The sequence below is a fragment of the Pezoporus occidentalis genome, unplaced genomic scaffold (assembly GCF_034315485.1).
Source record: "Pezoporus occidentalis ecotype Australia unplaced genomic scaffold, CSIRO_AGI_Poc_V1 ctg275, whole genome shotgun sequence".
Classification (NCBI taxonomy): Eukaryota; Metazoa; Chordata; class Aves; order Psittaciformes; family Psittacidae; genus Pezoporus; species Pezoporus occidentalis.
The window spans coordinates 485,255-501,992 of NW_026914664.1; the positions used below are offsets into that span (position 1 = coordinate 485,255).

At 45.7% G+C, this 16,738-nt stretch overlaps 1 protein-coding gene across 5 annotated transcripts in view; it reads left to right on the plus strand.

The window, feature by feature from the left end:
- The window catches only part of SEPTIN11 (septin 11), a 62,465-nt gene extending 49,216 nt beyond the window's left edge, over positions 1–13,249 (plus strand). For 2 of the 5 annotated variants that reach the window (XM_062624992.1, XM_062624989.1), the window contains exons 8-10: positions 2,841–2,973; positions 4,042–4,229; positions 6,468–7,287. In XM_062624992.1, coding sequence (XP_062480976.1) covers positions 2,841–2,973; positions 4,042–4,229; positions 6,468–6,501 — 355 coding nt within the window. In that variant the 3' untranslated portion in view covers positions 6,502–7,287. Of the gene's footprint in view, positions 1–2,840; positions 2,974–4,041; positions 4,230–6,467; positions 7,288–8,091; positions 11,702–12,184 lie in introns of those variants that run through there. The other 3 variants (XR_009966032.1, XM_062624991.1, XM_062624990.1) reach the window with 3 other exon arrangements.
- The last annotated feature ends 3,489 nt before the right edge of the window (positions 13,250–16,738 follow it).

Sequence of the window (16,738 nt, forward strand, 5' to 3'; positions counted from 1 at the left end):
ATTTCCTGTTTCCCATTCCTCCCCAGCTTTTCCCCAGTAATTGAGCCCACTGCCTTAGCAAAATTCCACTCTTTTCTGCTCCAGGAGAAGGCATTCAGAATTAAATTTATCAGTGTGGATTTATCCCTATAATACATACATGTCAGGAACTCGTGTGCCAATTTCTGAGTAACCACGAACATGGTTCATCTCTGATCCTCAACAGGAGAAACCTAGCTGGCTTCAAAGCAGAAGCAGAGTGGGGGCCTTGTGTTCACGTTTCTGGGAAACAGTACTCCATGGTGAGCTGAGCAAGGTCTGCACTACAACACAGAGTTTGCATCAGTTCAGAATTTGACTTGCTGAGTTTATGCAGCTGCATTTCTTTTGCAGCACAGAAACTGCTGGAATCAGTCAAGGCCAGTTCTGTTACTAAAGCCCAAGTGTGAGGCTTTGTTGGATGTCCTTTCTGGAGAGCAATGGCTTAAGATGGGCTCATCCCTTCCCTTTGAGGAATCTGAGGAATTTCCATTGCTTCCTGTACACGAGGCCTCTTTTAACCAAGCTATAAGTAGAAAGGAAATTAAAATGTACAGAATTTCTCCATCTGGTACTTGCAGATTGAGAACAGTTCACTCTGGGTGCCTCTTCCTCCAATAAACAAACAAAATCCGTGATCCCAAGCTGTCTGGACGAGGCTGATGTATATCTGAAATGAGGAAAACAGGAGGTTTGTTCTTTCTGATCTTCCTTGTGAGACCAGGGATCAAAGGATGCCTGTCCTCTCGGAATGGGCCCTGGGAGCCACAGGGACCGCCACTCTTCAGCCAGTTTGCATCAGCCAGGAGCTGGGAGCCTTTTGTGAATCTCAGGGTGAGCAGGGCAGAAGACCCCAGCAAACCACTGGTGCTGTCTAGATGCTTGTGCGAGGTGTGAAAAAGGGAGGGTGACGTTGCTGGCAGGACCTCAATGCTTGTCCAAGCTGCAGGAGGTGAGGAGGGAGCACCAGTGCCCCCGTAGACATCTGCTCTGTGAAATTGATCCTCTGTGTGGGCTGTTTCTCTGCTGCTCTGGTTAATTTTCTCAAAACGCTTTTTTTGGTAAAGAATGTTATTTGTGAGGGCATCATCCAGAGTGGGGGGGTGTGTTGGGGAATCGAGTTACTCCTGTAATCTAGGTTCATGTGCTTGTGTACTTAAAAAACAAATTCCCTGGTCATCTTTGGGAGAAGCTGCAGGGATCCCAGTCACTTTGGACTGTTATTTCCTTAGGGCTCTAAGTGCTCTTATCAGATGCAGCCTGGAGCTGCCAGGCCGGTTTCTCCAAGAGCTTTGTTTGTCTGGAAGTGAGAGTCACTTCAGTAGAAAATTAAGCTTGCTGGCTTTAGGTTAGAGTTGAGTTTTGAAGCTTTAAGCCGGGTTTAGCATTGAACCTGGGAAAATTTAACAGCAAAACCCTGACACCGTCATTCCTGCCAGCCTTTTCCTGCTTGCCCATCAGCTGGCATTGTGTTTTTGGAAATGAGCTTTGCAAGAAATTGTGTGCAATACAGGATACGATGAGCAGCGTGTGGAGTTTTCTGTTTCAGTCTGAAAGGCTTTGCTGCTCCCTAGTATAGTGTGTCACTAATTGCAGATTCAGTTTTTGCTCACTGAGTATTTAAGATTAATCTGCCCTCAGGGTTTTCCTGGGCTAGAGCCAGACCTTTAAGAAGGGTTTATGAATTTAAGTTTCAGTGTCCACAGTGAGAGGATTAAATCTAAGACTAAATTTTAGGGATCTTTGGATTCAAGTATCATGATCTCTGTCTGCCGTGAATGTTGTGGTTCTTGATTTAGTTAAGAATCCAGAGATCCATCTTGCCCTGTTCTAACTGAAATGCCCATCAATTACCAGTGTTAAAAGAGTTTCATCTGTCAAGTTTGGTTAAGGTGTTCCTTAACCAAAGGTGCAGAAATGCAGCGTATCTGTGTGATATCAGTGGAGTTTTCCCTTAAAAAATGCATTTTCAAGAAAGCATCTTGTGGGAATGACAACTATTTCCCCCGCTATCATTATGGAGGAAATAGCCAAATCCATTTAAGGAATAAAATGAAGAGGAATGTGGTGTCCAAAGTTCCTAAGAGGCTCTGAAAATCTCAGAGGTGTGTGGACAACATATTTTGTGTCCCAGATCTTTGCTGGGGAAAGAAAGGAATGCCAAGAAGTAGAGGGGGAATAAAGGAATGAAGGAATTCAGTAACGTGGTTATTTGGAGGAGGAATGCTGCAGCTCATTCACAAAGGCTTGATTTTTGACTCCTTTGACAGCTAAAGGAGAAAGAGAGGTCTCCCAACGTGGCTTGATCTAAATAAAGCCCCTGATCTGAATCCATTAGCAATGAGTAGTGAGCATGAGTTTAGCTGTGTGTCAGTGTCATGCTTAATGAACTATGTAAAGCCAGATTTCACACTCTGATATGTGTGTGTCTCTTCCACACATCTTGCACTTCAAATGATGAGATTAGGGACAAACGGTGGGAGAACTGAGAAGGTGTGACTTAAAAAGATCACAGGCCATGGGAGCACCAGGGACTGCTTATGTAGTGTTTGTCTATTTTTAATGACAGTCATCATCCCTGCTAAGTGATATGCAGGATGCTGAACTGTGTGCTGTTTTTTAGCTTGCCAATTTATCTCCCACTGCTGCCACCTAGCAAGCTAGCACTGGTTTTGGTGGAGGTGATCTTGCCTCTTTTGTAGTCAGGGTCTTCTGATGATGTTCTATGACAAGGCAATGTGGTAAGATCACAAAAGGCTGGAAACTCCTGACTCTGCTTGAAACACAGCTCTGACTATTTGTTTTTCCTGTGTTTTTAATAGTCTCCAGGAGACTTATGAAGCAAAGAGGAACGAATTCCTGGGTGAACTCCAGAAGAAGGAGGATGAAATGAGGCAGATGTTTGTCATGCGAGTGAAGGAGAAGGAAGCAGAGTTGAAGGAAGCAGAGAAAGATGTGAGTATGTTATAATTTGTGGGGCTATGTGTGACGGTGTAGGGCTTTCTCAAGAGAGCCGTGAGAAAGTGAGGATCCAGATTCCAACATGAAGCCTGCAAAGGTGCTTGCTGTGCATAAACAGTCCCAAGAAGCAGATGTGAGCTTGCTTCCCAGTCCTGCCATGGACTGGTGGTGTGACCCCATCACACAAGTCCTCTGATGCTTTTCTGTGCCTGTGAAATGGAGCAGGAGTATTTCTTGGGTTTTGGCATCTGGAGGAGGATACATACCATGGAGTGAGTGGGAGGTGCTGCAGAGTGACAGTGGCAGCAGTTACATGCCCTGCAGAAATGTGGGAGTCCTCTCTGCTCCCTCACCTCTTCAGTCCCACCCAAAGGAGAGAATATTTGCTTCTCAGAGTGATGCTGATTTGCGGTGGATCTATAGCTATGGTACAGCCCGCGTTGCCCTTTAGCAGTGGTACAGCCCGCGTTGCCCTTTAGCAGTCACGTCTTTCTGGAGACTTCCAGTAAGTAGAAAAGGACTTCCCATATGGTCTAAGTCCCACTCAGCGTAGTTGAGGGAGGTGACAGAGTTCTTTGAGAGCTGCCCTCCCATGGCTTGCTCAGTGTGTGTAGGTCAGCATGGTTACCATGGGACAGAGAAAATGTAGATATCCTGCTAGTGGAAGGAGCTGGTTTTTGGGCCTCATGGAGGAGCATGTACTTCTACAGAGGTAAAGAGCCCCAGAGAAGACCCTGAATGGCCATGTTTTCTTGCTTTGCTTGATCACGAGAGCATCTGCTAGATACAAAGTAATGAGGGATGGGACATGGGATGTCGCCACCATATTCCTGATCTGTCATATTCCTACAGTAGCTGAAATTCCTGCCATTCATGTGTGCAAGTGTGTGTTAACTGCAGGGCTTTTCTCACGAAGTCAGGCATGCTTGGGACAGGCCAGTGACTTGTTATTAATGCAGGGAGGACTCACTGGCAGTGAAACTACTTCAGGCATCATTGCCTGTAACTGGGGTGAAACATTCTTCTCTTCCTGTACAATTCTCATTGTCTCTGTCCTGGCAGCTTCATGAAAAGTTTGACCATCTAAAGAGGACTCACCAAGAAGAGAAGAAAAAAGTGGAAGACAAAAAGAAGGAACTTGAGGAAGAGCTGAACAACTTTCAAAAGAAGAAGGCAGCAGCTCAGCTATTGCAGTCACAGGCTCAGCAGGCAGGTTCTCAACAAACCAAGAAAGACAAGGACAAGAAAAAGTAAGCGAATGTCACCCACATCCTTTGTAGGGTTTGTTACCATCTGGGAGGTTGTTTTTAATTTCTTGGTGCATGTCTGTATTTGCTTTTCCCCATTACCAGACTGGAACCTGGGCTTTGATCAGCCTGATGAAATAAAGTATTTTTTTCTAAAGGGTGGGCCAGGGACATGATCTTAATTTTTTTCTAGAAGAGTACCTTCAGATTTTATGTTGGTCTGACTGGTATGGGAGAGCAATTGGATGGTGGAGGTTTGACCTGTGATCTCTCCAGCTCTGGGATGTTGTGGACTCAGATTTATCTGCCTGAGCCAAAATTATTAAGGAGGTCTCTACCTGTCCTTTATTTCACCTAAGAGTAGCCCCCAGGTCTTATTCTTTAAGGTTATAATTGTAAATAGAAGTAGATTAGAAACCAAAACCACCATGTTATTTTCACGTGGGAAATCTTAGTGCCAAAAGTGGATACCTGGGAGCTTGCTTTAAAAACAAGAAGGTTTGATTTTGTGTTTTGTTTTTTTTTAAAAAAAAAAAACCAAACTACTATGGTACCATATTTGCAGGTAAATGGCATTTGTGGTTGTATCAAGTTGACATAATAAGCTAAGAAAGCCATACTTTTTAGTAAAGATAGTGGCACTGTCTTCTACTGTTTTATATTTGTATGCTATGTATATAATCGTATACCCTCCAGTACTCTGAGATTCTAGCAACTTAGTAGGCACCAGGTGTATCTGTGGACAGAGCCAGTCCCATGGTCAGTATTTGGAGGCAGGATTTTCAGCTGTGCTCGGTTTGGACCTAACTCCACTTTCACTGAAACTGGAGGAATATTGCCATTGACTTGGGCTCAGTCCCTGCAAAGCTCTGCTGAAAACCTTGAGCTCTAGATTAATCTGAATTGACATTACCTACTTCTGGCAGCCTCTATGTGGAGATCGCTATCTTGACCTTGCCATCAGTGCAAAAGACCCCTACTTACTACATGATACAGGTTACTTCACTGTACTTTTAAGAACCAGAACACAAGCTCCACTTTGATGTGGTATGTACAGTGAAGCCAGACAGATGTTGCAGAGGTGAAGTCTAGCACAGCAAGACAGGTTACTGCAACAGAGGTCTGCTTTGAGGCCTCCTGTCACAGTTTCCATTTGCTTTTTCCCTCCTAAGAGAACACTCATGCAAGTCCTTTCTGGGTCACCTGTGATAACAGCACTAGCTGATAGCAGCAGTTGGGAAAGCTGTAGAGATGGTGATGCAGCAAATCTCACTGGGAAAGGCTTCTTTAACCCACACACAAAAATGACAGTTCCAAGCTTCTCTTAATAGCAGGTAGTGAAGGGGTGCATTCCTTAACAGACTGGCAAAGTAACCTACCCTATTAACACGAAGCTGTCACTGTTGAAAGAACCAAAATGCTAGCAGGTATTGACATTTGTGTCTCCCTTGCTAACCTGGGAACTTAAGCCAGGTCTGAGCTGGTTTACAGCCTGAGCCTATGAGATTCTGTTGTGTCGCATATATATGAGTCTATTTTTGTACTTTGGGAAGCTATGCTGATGCTCACTGCGTGTCCCCTGTTTCTGCTGCTGGATCAGTGCCCACCATTTGTTGCTTGCCCCAGGGTAGGTGGGGAGGGGCCTAGGGCTGGTTCCTCAGCTGTTACAAATTGACATAGCTCCTATGGAGCCCTGCTGCTTTATGCGAACTGAGAGCCTGGCCTTGGGCACCTGCTGAAATACAGAGTGCTTGTGTGCTGTATGCTGTGCTTGGGTAAAGAAATCATTACAAACTGGTCATGCTGAGATGTAGGAACGGTGTTGGCATCTAACGTCCAAGCATGCTGAAACACCATTCTGCTAGGATGCCTCTAAATAGGATAGGCTGGAACACCAGTCGTGTCTCGCATGAGAATTCAGACATGGTGACCTCTTTCCTAAAAAGAATAGAAAATTTTGAAGGCCCTTTTTCTTACCTCTTGCACAGAGTTGGTAGCTTAACGTTTTTAATAACTCTCTGGTCAGTTTTTTCACCTCTTACATATAGATACAGATATAGACCAGTGCAGTGTATAACAGCCTGGGGAGCTCTGTGAGGTTTGTGACTTTTGGTAGGCAGTGTTAGCTATTACTTGGGTCTCTGAAGTTGGCTGGCACATGCGCAGTCTTGTGGGTGTGATATACAGATGTTTCTAGCAACGATGACAAACAGAGTTTCTGCTTTGCTGATGCATTCACAGAAATCCAGTCATGAGGAACGTGCACGTGTTTTAGTGTGTCTTTTCAGTGTCACTCCACACCAGGTGCTGTAACTGCTTCAAGTGTTCTGTAGTGTCTGAGTTACTAATGGTGGCTTTAGAGGGAAATGCTGATGCTTCTGCCTTGTAGCACACCTTGGGTTTTCTAAAGGCTTTAAGTTTCTCCTTGCACTCTAATGAAAAGCAGTTTCTATAGGTAAGGCTTTCAGCCTTTCTCTGTGCTGACATGGACTATGGTGGTTCCTGTGCAGTTGCCAGAGGAAATCCTTGCCATGCACGATCCTTGTAGCTTCCCCAGAAGTAATTCATGGGAATGCTTTTTTCTCAAGGTGGGATCCAATTTCTCCAACTTGGACAACAGAGACTTTCCTTTCTGCTGTGTAAGCCAGAGGAAAGGCTTGGAGTGAAATCTGCTGTTGGCCTAACTCCATGAAGGAGAACTTGGCCCTGTTGATTTCCAGGCTGTTCCTGTAGGAACAACTTGTCTTTATATACCTTTTTAATTATTATTTTTCTTTGTAATCCATTTCTCAGATTCCTATAGTTTACGTGTTTTTCCATCTAAAATTGTTGCAGCTCTAGCCTGATGACAGAAGGTGTGCTTTCTTCAGGACAGCACATCCATGTACCTCAGACACTTGTGTATCTGTAGAATAAAGCATACTCAAGTACTTCCCTGAATGTGGGGCTGAACATTACTTATCAAGCCCTTGCTCTAATTTTGGGGAGGGACTGTGCTTTGAATCTGAGCAATCTGGAGATGGTTCCTGGCAATGGACTTGGCAAAACCAAATAGGAGCAGCAGGTAGCTTTCTGGTGCTTGCCTGTTGTCTGGTAAATAGCCACATGCATGCCTCAACATGTATCGTTGTGTTACTTGCTCATTCTCCAACTCCCCAGGAGCTGGGACCATCTGTTTGGGCTTTCTTTCTGTTTATTACAGCCTGCTTGTGAAAATAAGATGAAAAACTTGTTTCCAGTCCATCATGACTGGTCTGCCCATCACGGGCCATGCTTAATCCCAAAGCAATCCCAGAGCTGTAACACACGTTCTGTGGCCCAACACCCTGTAAAAAGAGGGGTTTGTTGATGTCTGAAGGATCTGACATGGTTCTGAAAGCTAATGTGCTGAGGTGCTGGGGGACATCGTGCTGCCCAGGTATGAGATACCCAAGTTTGGGTACAGGCTAAGCACACAGCCTGCTACAACAGCACCCATGTGAAGTGACCCAAACCAGACACCTGCAGGTGTACCCCCCAGCCATGCACGTTCTTAAGTTGAAGCTTAAAGACACCAAGCATGGTGTAGTTAAAGGCTATAGCCTTGACTAACTGAGGTGGCTGGTCGGTCAGTAGTTCTGCCCCCTCGGGTTTTCTTTTTGCTTTTGCTTGTCATAGGCTGGAGTAGAGCCCAGTCTCGAGGTTTAATTTCTTTATAATTCCATAATCCATCTGCATGCCCACCCACCAGAGCGGGTTGCTGGTGTTGGCTCTCCCAGCTTCCTTGGATTTTGGTTTTTGGTTTTGTTTTTTTTCTTATTATTTTTTCATTTTGAGTTCTACTATTGCTAACTTTTTTATTTTTTGTTCTTTTTTTAACTTGCAGTGCAAGCTTCACATAAAGCCTGTCCAGACAAGGATGTTCCTGCATTCACCTGCTTTTGCAGTAATGTGTCTCTGCCATCTGTTTTCTTGCCTTTTTTTTTTTTCCTTCCCCCCCCCCCCCCCCCCCCCCCCCAACATAAATAACTATTAACTCATCTAATAACATAGTGGGAACAAGAAGGAAGAAGGATTGGGTGCAGGACTGTATGCAACTGGAAGTTCAGGGGTGGGTGGAGGAGCAAGGTAATGATTCCATGTATTTTTCTCATCAAAACCAGCAGCAGGAAGTCATTCTTGGCCCCAGATTGGAGCTGAGATGAGATTCAGGGCTGGACGTCAGTAGCTCGGGTGAGCATCATTGACTGGATCGGGTCCTCAGTGCTGCTGGCCTGCCTCACTCGTGGTAGCAACAGCTGTGTGCTTAAGGGGTCCCTGGGTCCACAGAAACCAGCCTTGGGTAATTACTGCTATATGAGCCTAGTCCCTAGTGTGGCTGAGCCCTGGAGTCTAGTCCAACCCATATTCCTTCAATAGCTAGTGTGTTAGAACAACAGGAGTCCCAGTGTTGGGAGAGTGGGAGGGGGTATATGTGTGTAGATAACAAAAGTTTAACTGACCTTGCATGCCATTACATTTGCATGATATTTTTGATTAGTTCCTGTTCTTGTTGTCTGACTTAATCATATTAGTTGGCTTGGATTTACTGTCATATGCTGGCGTTTTTTTACAGCCACCCTTCCAGTTCAGTGTAGTAGCTACCTGCTGAATGCTGCAGCGGGAGCCCAGCAGTGCTGCAGGTGCCTGGGAGAAGGACCATTTCTCATTACTGCTTCCCAAGTCTGACCATAACCTTTGAAACCTCATTTAAAATAGTCCCTGGTTTCCCATGTGCACCGTCTTAGCAGCCCTTTTGGAATCAAATACCTGGGTGGGGAGAGGACATAGCATCAGCATCCTCATAGACCCTTCAGAAAGGTTCCTGCATGTCTTTATAAACAGATTTGCAAAGCTGTGGGATCCAGAATTTCATGTCAAGGCAGTGATGGTGCCTGGACACACATTCCCTGTGCTCTCCACAAGCTGAGGGTGCCTGGACACACGTTCCCCATGCTCTCCACCAGCCTGCCTGCAGCAGGGACAACATCCCATTCACATGTCCCTTGAATGTGTAAAGGAGAGTAATCATAAGGAAACGGGTCTGTTTAATGTGTGTTTTCTATGCCGTTGCTTTTTGGACAGAGTCTTTTTGTTCATTCCCAAGAAGTGGTGAGCCCTGCTTATCTTATGACTTCGAGATATCTTTCTCTTCTGTTGATGCACGCCCAGCATTTCCACTGCTCCTAGCTAGGTAGCCTCCTGTTTCTGTAATACGCTCTTACAATAACTTTTTCCACCTGAGTCTCATGCATTGCAGTTCTTTGCTTGGTTCCGGGATGGGATTTTTTGCATCTTTGGGGGACGGGAGAAGGCAGAATTATCACCTTTTCTCAAGTGTTGCATTGTGAAAATGTGCTTGGAGGCTAGCTGATGGGTTGTCTTGCTTTTTAACCCTCACTGCTTAAACATTGGCTTTGGGAAGAGCGTATCTAAATACGATATCATGGACAGACAGCAGAAATTGATTGGAGATAAATAAGCTAGAAATAGAATAGTTGAGCCTTTTCTCTTTTTGGAGGGGTGTTTGTTGGTTTGTGGGGTTTTTTTTGACCTCCTGGTCTATCAGCCATGATGCCCTTTTTGTCAAATAGGTTTGCTAGGGGAAAAAGTAAATGGTGGTTATGACTTCTGGCAAACCCAGCCTTAAAATCTTGAGTTATCACAGAAAAAGTTGGGGCTTTGGCCTGAGGTTTTTTTACAGTCACATCATAGGCATATCATGGAATGCTTGTGGCAGTGTGCTTTGCTTCAGCTGTCTCTGTGCATGTCCTCTTTTTAATTACCAGTGGTTTGTGCCAAGTAGAAAACTTCATTTTAACATTTATTTGTCCTGCTTCGTTTAACAGCCCTTCAAGGGATGTTTAGCAGGGGAAATCATCCGAGTCTAGCTATATATATATTTTTATCAGAAAGCTGTGGCCAAGTGCATTAATGTACTTGTGATTCAGTTTCTTTCTCCAGCAAAAAGCAAGCTGCTGTGGAGAAACTGGGACTAAACCATAAACTTACAGAAGTTAAAGGTACTGTTTTGTTTTTCTTGCGAAAGGAGATGTTAATGACATTTTTCTTCCTTCCTTAAACCCTTGGGCCATGTTTAGCTTGTTACTGCTGCACTTCTTTCTTTTCTTATGCCTTTTTTCACAGTAGCCCCTGATTCTGCATGGAGTAAATGATACACTCAAATCTAGTTGGATGTGCTCTCACCTTTGCATGTAAGTACACTAGTAAGAGACTCACCCTTTCTGCCTCACTGCTGATACAAAACCAGCTGTGTTTTTCTGGGAGGGCTCTTTAAGTCCGCTTACTTACAAGTGGCATGGTTAAAACTACTCCTAAACTTCCTGCAATAATCTGCTTATGCTGAGATGTTGAAAAGAAGCCATAGGGAGCACAACATCCAGCTCCTGCTGACTGCCTAAAGCAACCCTCTACAGCCTCCCTGCATGCTTGAGGCTAGCAAGCCAGCTGGTGGAACCATGGGCATAAGCCTTGCTTGAGAGGCACTGCAGCCTTTAATGTGCGTTAGACAGTGATGATACCTGGCTAATGCTTCCCATTCCTGACAAGGTGGATTTCAAACCTTAGAATAATATAGAGGAGCAGGATAGCACACTAAAACGTGTTCCTGGAATGATGATTTTCCCAGGGCATGGAATAAACCCCAGAACCTCACTGGGGTTGCACAGTTACTTTTCCAGGAGGGCACTAATTAGGAAGGTACCCTTTGAGTTCATGGTCGTTAAATGCATCACCTTGCATCTCCTTGGTATGTGGTGCTGCTGAGGAGGGGAGACAGCAATGACTGGCATCCTCCCTGGGCTCCTCTGTGACTCCTGTCCCTCCCTGTATGTGCTTTTAACACCTTGAGAATCCCATCAAGGAGATTTGTATCTCTGTGCCTCTGTTTGAGCATGTCTTTATTTAACATGACCAGTGTTTTTGCGGGTAGCTTTCATTCTGCTTCTCCTAAACCATCCGGGTGAGAACAGAAATGTCTTTTTGTGTGTGATCATATCACATCTGTCCATTTGAATCCAGTTGCCATTTGCCCTTCTGAGATGTTATGTTAGAAGAGTGCGTAGTGATCTCTTCTCTGCAGACCCTGGTTGTATTTGCGGTGTATGATGCCCAGCAGTGTATGATGCTCTCACCAGCACGTCTCAGCATGGAACTGTACAAATATGAAGGTTTTTTTTTAATTAATGGGAAATAAAGCTGTGAACAGCAGTAGAAATATTGTATTTGTATACTTTTTTAAATATCCTGATTGCCTTAAACTATAGTTGTAGAACTTTATTATCTTGCTATTTGAAAATAACCCATGTTTGTAACTAAATTGTGTAACTTACATACAGTGTTAATGCAAATTATATGTATGCATCTGTTAGATATTGTCACTTTATTTGATGTTAAAATATTTCAGGTTTTGAATTACAAATTGAATAATAACCTTATAGCATAAGTTCAGTTATTTCTTGTCTGTGCTTTAGGTTATATGTACAAATAGTGCCAACACTTGAAGTGGGGAGGGGTAATACATTTTCACACAAATGCTTTGGTCTTGGCGTGGCCTTTGTGACTTAGTTTTGATGTTGCCATTCTGTAATGGTGTGACAAGAGGGGCTGAGGAAGTGCGAGGTTTCCCAGCAGGCTCGCATCCCATCCCTTTGAGATGCCTTGGTAGGGCTGTTCTGGTGGTTGTCCCTTGCTTTTTATGGCAGTTGTCAGCTTCTTCTGCACATCAGCCAGTATCTTGGAGATGTCCAGGTGCCTCTCTAGTGCAGTTGGTTTGTATGACACCTCCCCAGTGCACTCTTTCCTTCATGGCTTTGTTTACAGTGTTGTTCCTCCTTCGTTTTCATTCCTTTCTCACACTTTTTCATTTCAATTCTGAACCACTGTTTCTTATCTTTTCTTTTTTTTCTCTTTTTCTGTAGCTTCTTCTTTATGTAACCGTCATCTTGCCAAAGCCCCCTCACCCCCCCTCCCAGTGGACAGTAGGGCACTGGAAGAGCCTGCAGCTACGGGCACCCTCACCAGGAGAAGAGCCATCACATTCCTCCATCACGTCTGCCCTTCTCTCCTTCCCTTTTTGTTTCTCACCTGTGTGTCAGAGGGTGTGCTGTGCTCTGTGTCTCTGTGCGGGATCTGTTCGCTCCCAGCGCGTCTCCGACAGAATGGAGGCTACCAAAAGTGACAGAGGTAACGGCTGGAGGAGAGAGCTTGGCCTTAATGTGAGATACTGCACTGGGTTAGTTGTTGGTTTGGGTTTTCTCCCAATTTTCTTTCCTTTTGCCATAATATGCACATGTTGCTGATGACAAATAGAATGACAGACTGTGGATGAGGTGAGTGTGCACAGCTGGAAGACTTCATTTCTGCCTTTAACAATCAAGTCTGGCTGCTCTGGACACCATGACTTCATCACGAGTATGTCCTGTGCTCCTCAGAGAAGCGCTGAGAAGAAATCCTTAGACATAGGTGACTTCTTGTTTTCAGGATGTGTTTGCACGAAGCAGAAATGGCCAGTGTTGGGTACTGGTGCATTGAGGAAACCTGTTCTGAATGGTCAAGGCCTTACTATTTTATGGCTGATTTGCTCTGTAGGAGCAAAGTTGGCATCTCTTGTACAGCTGAGCTGTGCTGACTTTGTACTTAGATTGCTTGAGGGCTTCATTTTGTTTTCATGGAGCCTAATTATTGATTATTTTTTTAACAATCCTGAATATGGGATAGTTGGTAAACTTTTGAACTTGCTTACTTTGGAAGTGAATTCAGTCCAAAAAGCTTCAGGAGTACCAAAGTATTGTTTGAAGGTAAAAAGAAAGCTTGCAAACTTGGGGTGTAGTGACCTCTAGCTGGTTTGGGACAGACAGAAGGACACAGCCTGATCCTCTTTGGGTGTCTTTTCATGTAGGGTGATGCAATGTTTGTTAAGTGAATACTAGTGATTTATTCTTTTCATCTGTGAACCTTAATCAAGGAATTCACTTCCTTTAACTTGCCATGGGAAAGGTACTATTAAATAGTCTAGGTTTTGCCTCTTCCAGGCTGTGCGGGCAGCAGAAGCTGACAAGGGTCTCAAACCTGGGGGGCACAGTTACCTCTCAGCACTCTAGTGACAAAGGTTAGATGATCATCAGCTCCCACCAGCCAGGGGCCTGGTTTTCTGAAGTGGCAGAAAAGGCATTTATCCTGGAAACCTTTGCAATGAGCTGAGTGACCGTATAGCCACACTCAACTGAATTCTGGCCTTGTGCATATGCTGTAATGATTTACCTGGTGTCAGTAGAGTTGATGACCGTTGCCCAAACTGAACAGACATCAATGTTTGAACAAATGTAGCTTAGGGCAGTACTTGTGCGAATACCAAAAATGGAGCCTGTTCTGCTCTCTGGGCTTAAGGGGTCTGAGGTGATACTTGCTCTGCAGCCGGAAGTGCTTACCATGAGATAGCCACATTTGGAAAACATTTCGCATTCAGCCTTCTGAGGACAAAACATAGTGGCCAGTGCCTCACATGCATGAAGGTAGACAGGGTTTACTGAGATGTCTTGCCTGGTTTACAAGTGCTGTGTCCTTTCTTCCGGTGTTGGCAGGGTCAGGGACCACCGCCTCAGGCTCGGGGGCCTTGCTGTGGCTCGTCTGTGCAACCCTCCTCCAACTTGCCACAATACCCTGTAGATTACTTGCCCAGAGTCCAGCCCACCCACCGCATGGCTCCTGCAGCATCCTGCATGGTGAGACCCTCCCCAGAGCCCCTGTTTGGGCAGGAATCCTTTCCTTATGTGTGTCTCATTCGTTGGGCCTTCGTTTCCGTTTCAGAACTGTAGTATAGGTTTACGTGGTGGTAGGAGCTTAGCCTCTGAAATCCCACCTCTGTGCTATAGCCTCTCTCTTGAACTGGTCACTTGTTACTTACATCATGATCATGGATGAGCACAGAGCTACTCTGCTGGGTTCTGCCTCATGTCAGGTCACCCATGTTGTGCTGTTGGTAGTGGTTTGGGAGTCAGGCTCAGCCGTGGGTGGCTGGGCATCATTTACTGCAAGTAAGAAGAAAAAAAGGTGAGTTGTTGGTGTTTTTTTTTTATCCTGTACCTGAAGAGAGGGGTACCATGTGCTACACCCCATCATCTTACCCATGTAACTGTCCCCTGTGACTCTCTGAAACTTTGTGTGTGGCAGTAGGAAGTCATGACCAAATCTGCAGGTTGGGAATGCCTAAGAAGTATCCTGGTTGACTCCCATCTGCTGGGATTTCATCCAGCTTTTGAAGGAGACTTTTCCACTTCTAGGGTGTTTCTTCTGCCCTTCACAAGTGCTGGGTTGTGGTGGAGGAGGTTGTTCATCATCAGTGGCAGAACTCAGGGCACCAGTAGTGCTGCTGTGTCAAGGCCTGCAGAGGGCAAAACTCTGTTCTTAGTTGACTTCTAAATTCCCAATGGACTTTTGTTAAAGCTTTCTCTAAGGAGAAGCAGATAGATAGGCACAAAAGAAATGCCAGCACTTGTGTCAATTGCCTTTATTTTGCAGCGCTAGAGTTTTGCTGCGCTGGTGCCTTGAATCCTGCATGCAGCTCTGGACTTCATGTCTCCAGAAGGACATAGTGGAGTTACAGAAGGGCGCTGATGATAAATGGGATGAAGCAGCAGCCTGCCCCGTGAGACTGAAGAGGCTTGGAGGCCTCCGTTTGTAGAGGGAAAGGCTGAGGTGAGAGGGAGGATCAGCCCTTCTGTGAGCTGGAAGTTGCAGCCGATGTCCTCTAGAGGTCCCTTGAAGCCTAAAGTTATTTGTGATTCTGTGATACCAAGTCGTGCGCGTGGATGCTGAACTGCTAGTTACCGAATCGCCACGGCTGGAGCCAGAGAGGCACTTGGCTAGGAAGAAATCAGCTCAGACCCATGGAATAAGTTTCTTACAGAGCCGGTAGTAGACTTCTGGAATTTGTTGTCCCAGGTTATTGAGGCAGATAGTGCCAGAAGGTCTTGGGGTTTGTTTGTTTGTTTTTGGTTTTGAGTGTTTTTTTTTTTAAGGTAAGTCCACTGGAAACCGAGCCATAGATATTCTAAAGAGGGAAAAACCAGGATGAAACATCTGACTTCCATAATCTGATGGTGGTGGATACTGGGACAGAAGGAGGGAACACTGAGCAGAAAGCATGTATGAGCAGCACTACACGTGGTGTTTGCAGCAAGATGTGGGTGTGGAGCAAGGGACTGAACTGAGCAGTGCTGAGAGGCTTTCTCACACCTTGGTGATGAGGGGAAGGGATGATGACTTGCCCTTTGAATCACTTCCATCATGGTTAGGGGAAGAGGGGTCAGCATGAGGAGGGACAGCAGTGTGAAACCTGCTGTTGGACAGCCCAGAGAGGTTATGTGTAACTTGGTGTCACCCAATGTCCCTAGCAGAGTGTTTTGGTATCTTGCTGAGGCAGGGTTGTGGAGGAAATTGCAGAGGTCACTGTTACGCAGTTTGCTCCAGAGCAAGCTCTCCTGGGGCGCTAAGGGAAGACGGGGTGTTGCAGAGAGTAACAGCTGTGCAGTACGTAAAGGTAAGCTGGGATGACTGCTAGATGTGCCATGCACTCGGGTGCTTCCTGGTTTGAGGACTGTGGTGATGCATGTCAGCACAGTCAGCACTGGTTTGATGAATGCAGCAGGTTTATCCCAGTGCTCCTGAGGGAGACAACACAGCAGGGAACTGATCCTGCAGTTTGAAACTGGTTTCCACTCTGGCCAGCCATTCACTTGACCTGTGTGTTACAGAGGGCAGACCCTGTGCTCAGCATCGCTGGCAGGTCCATGGTGTGAAGCATTGGGGTGCCACGAAGCTTGTGGGAAGGCCACATGAATGTGAGGAGTCCCAGGCATCAGGGTATTTCCCCTGTGGGTAACATGGAGCCCTGCCAGCACCCCAGGACAGTCACAGTACTGTGTTAAGGTGATGGGTGGGGGTCATGTTTGGGCTGCATCATTGCCTGGGGTTTTTTGTGGGAAGGGAACACGGGAAGTGGGAAACCTTTTTTTTCCTCTGCCAATGCAGGTTATTTCCAAACCTGCTGGACCTCGCTGCATGGGGAAGCTGATCTTCCTGGGATGTGCCTCAGTTTCAAAGGCAGGTCAGTCTTCAAACATCACTTTTTTAGCTGTAAAACACTGCAAACCTGCACACCAGACCTGTGTTCCCTGGGCTCATCACTGCCCTGGCTGGCCTGAGACACAGGTGGCTGCAGTATCAGCAGCAGGAGAGCTGCAAGGCTGAAGACCACTTGAGATGTTGCTGTGGTCCCCTGTGGAGGCCTATGTGCAGGCCCTGGCCTGGGCAACACAGCCAGGGAGCAGGCCCACAAGCATTGTAGGGCCTGTGTGAGGACAGCAGGTCCCTGCAGAGGTAGGTTCACCAGGCGGGGGACAGGTTTCATCTGCTGAACCTTGTTTCGTGTTGGTGGAGTTGCCTGTGTCCATTGTGCCAACAAAATGAAGAGG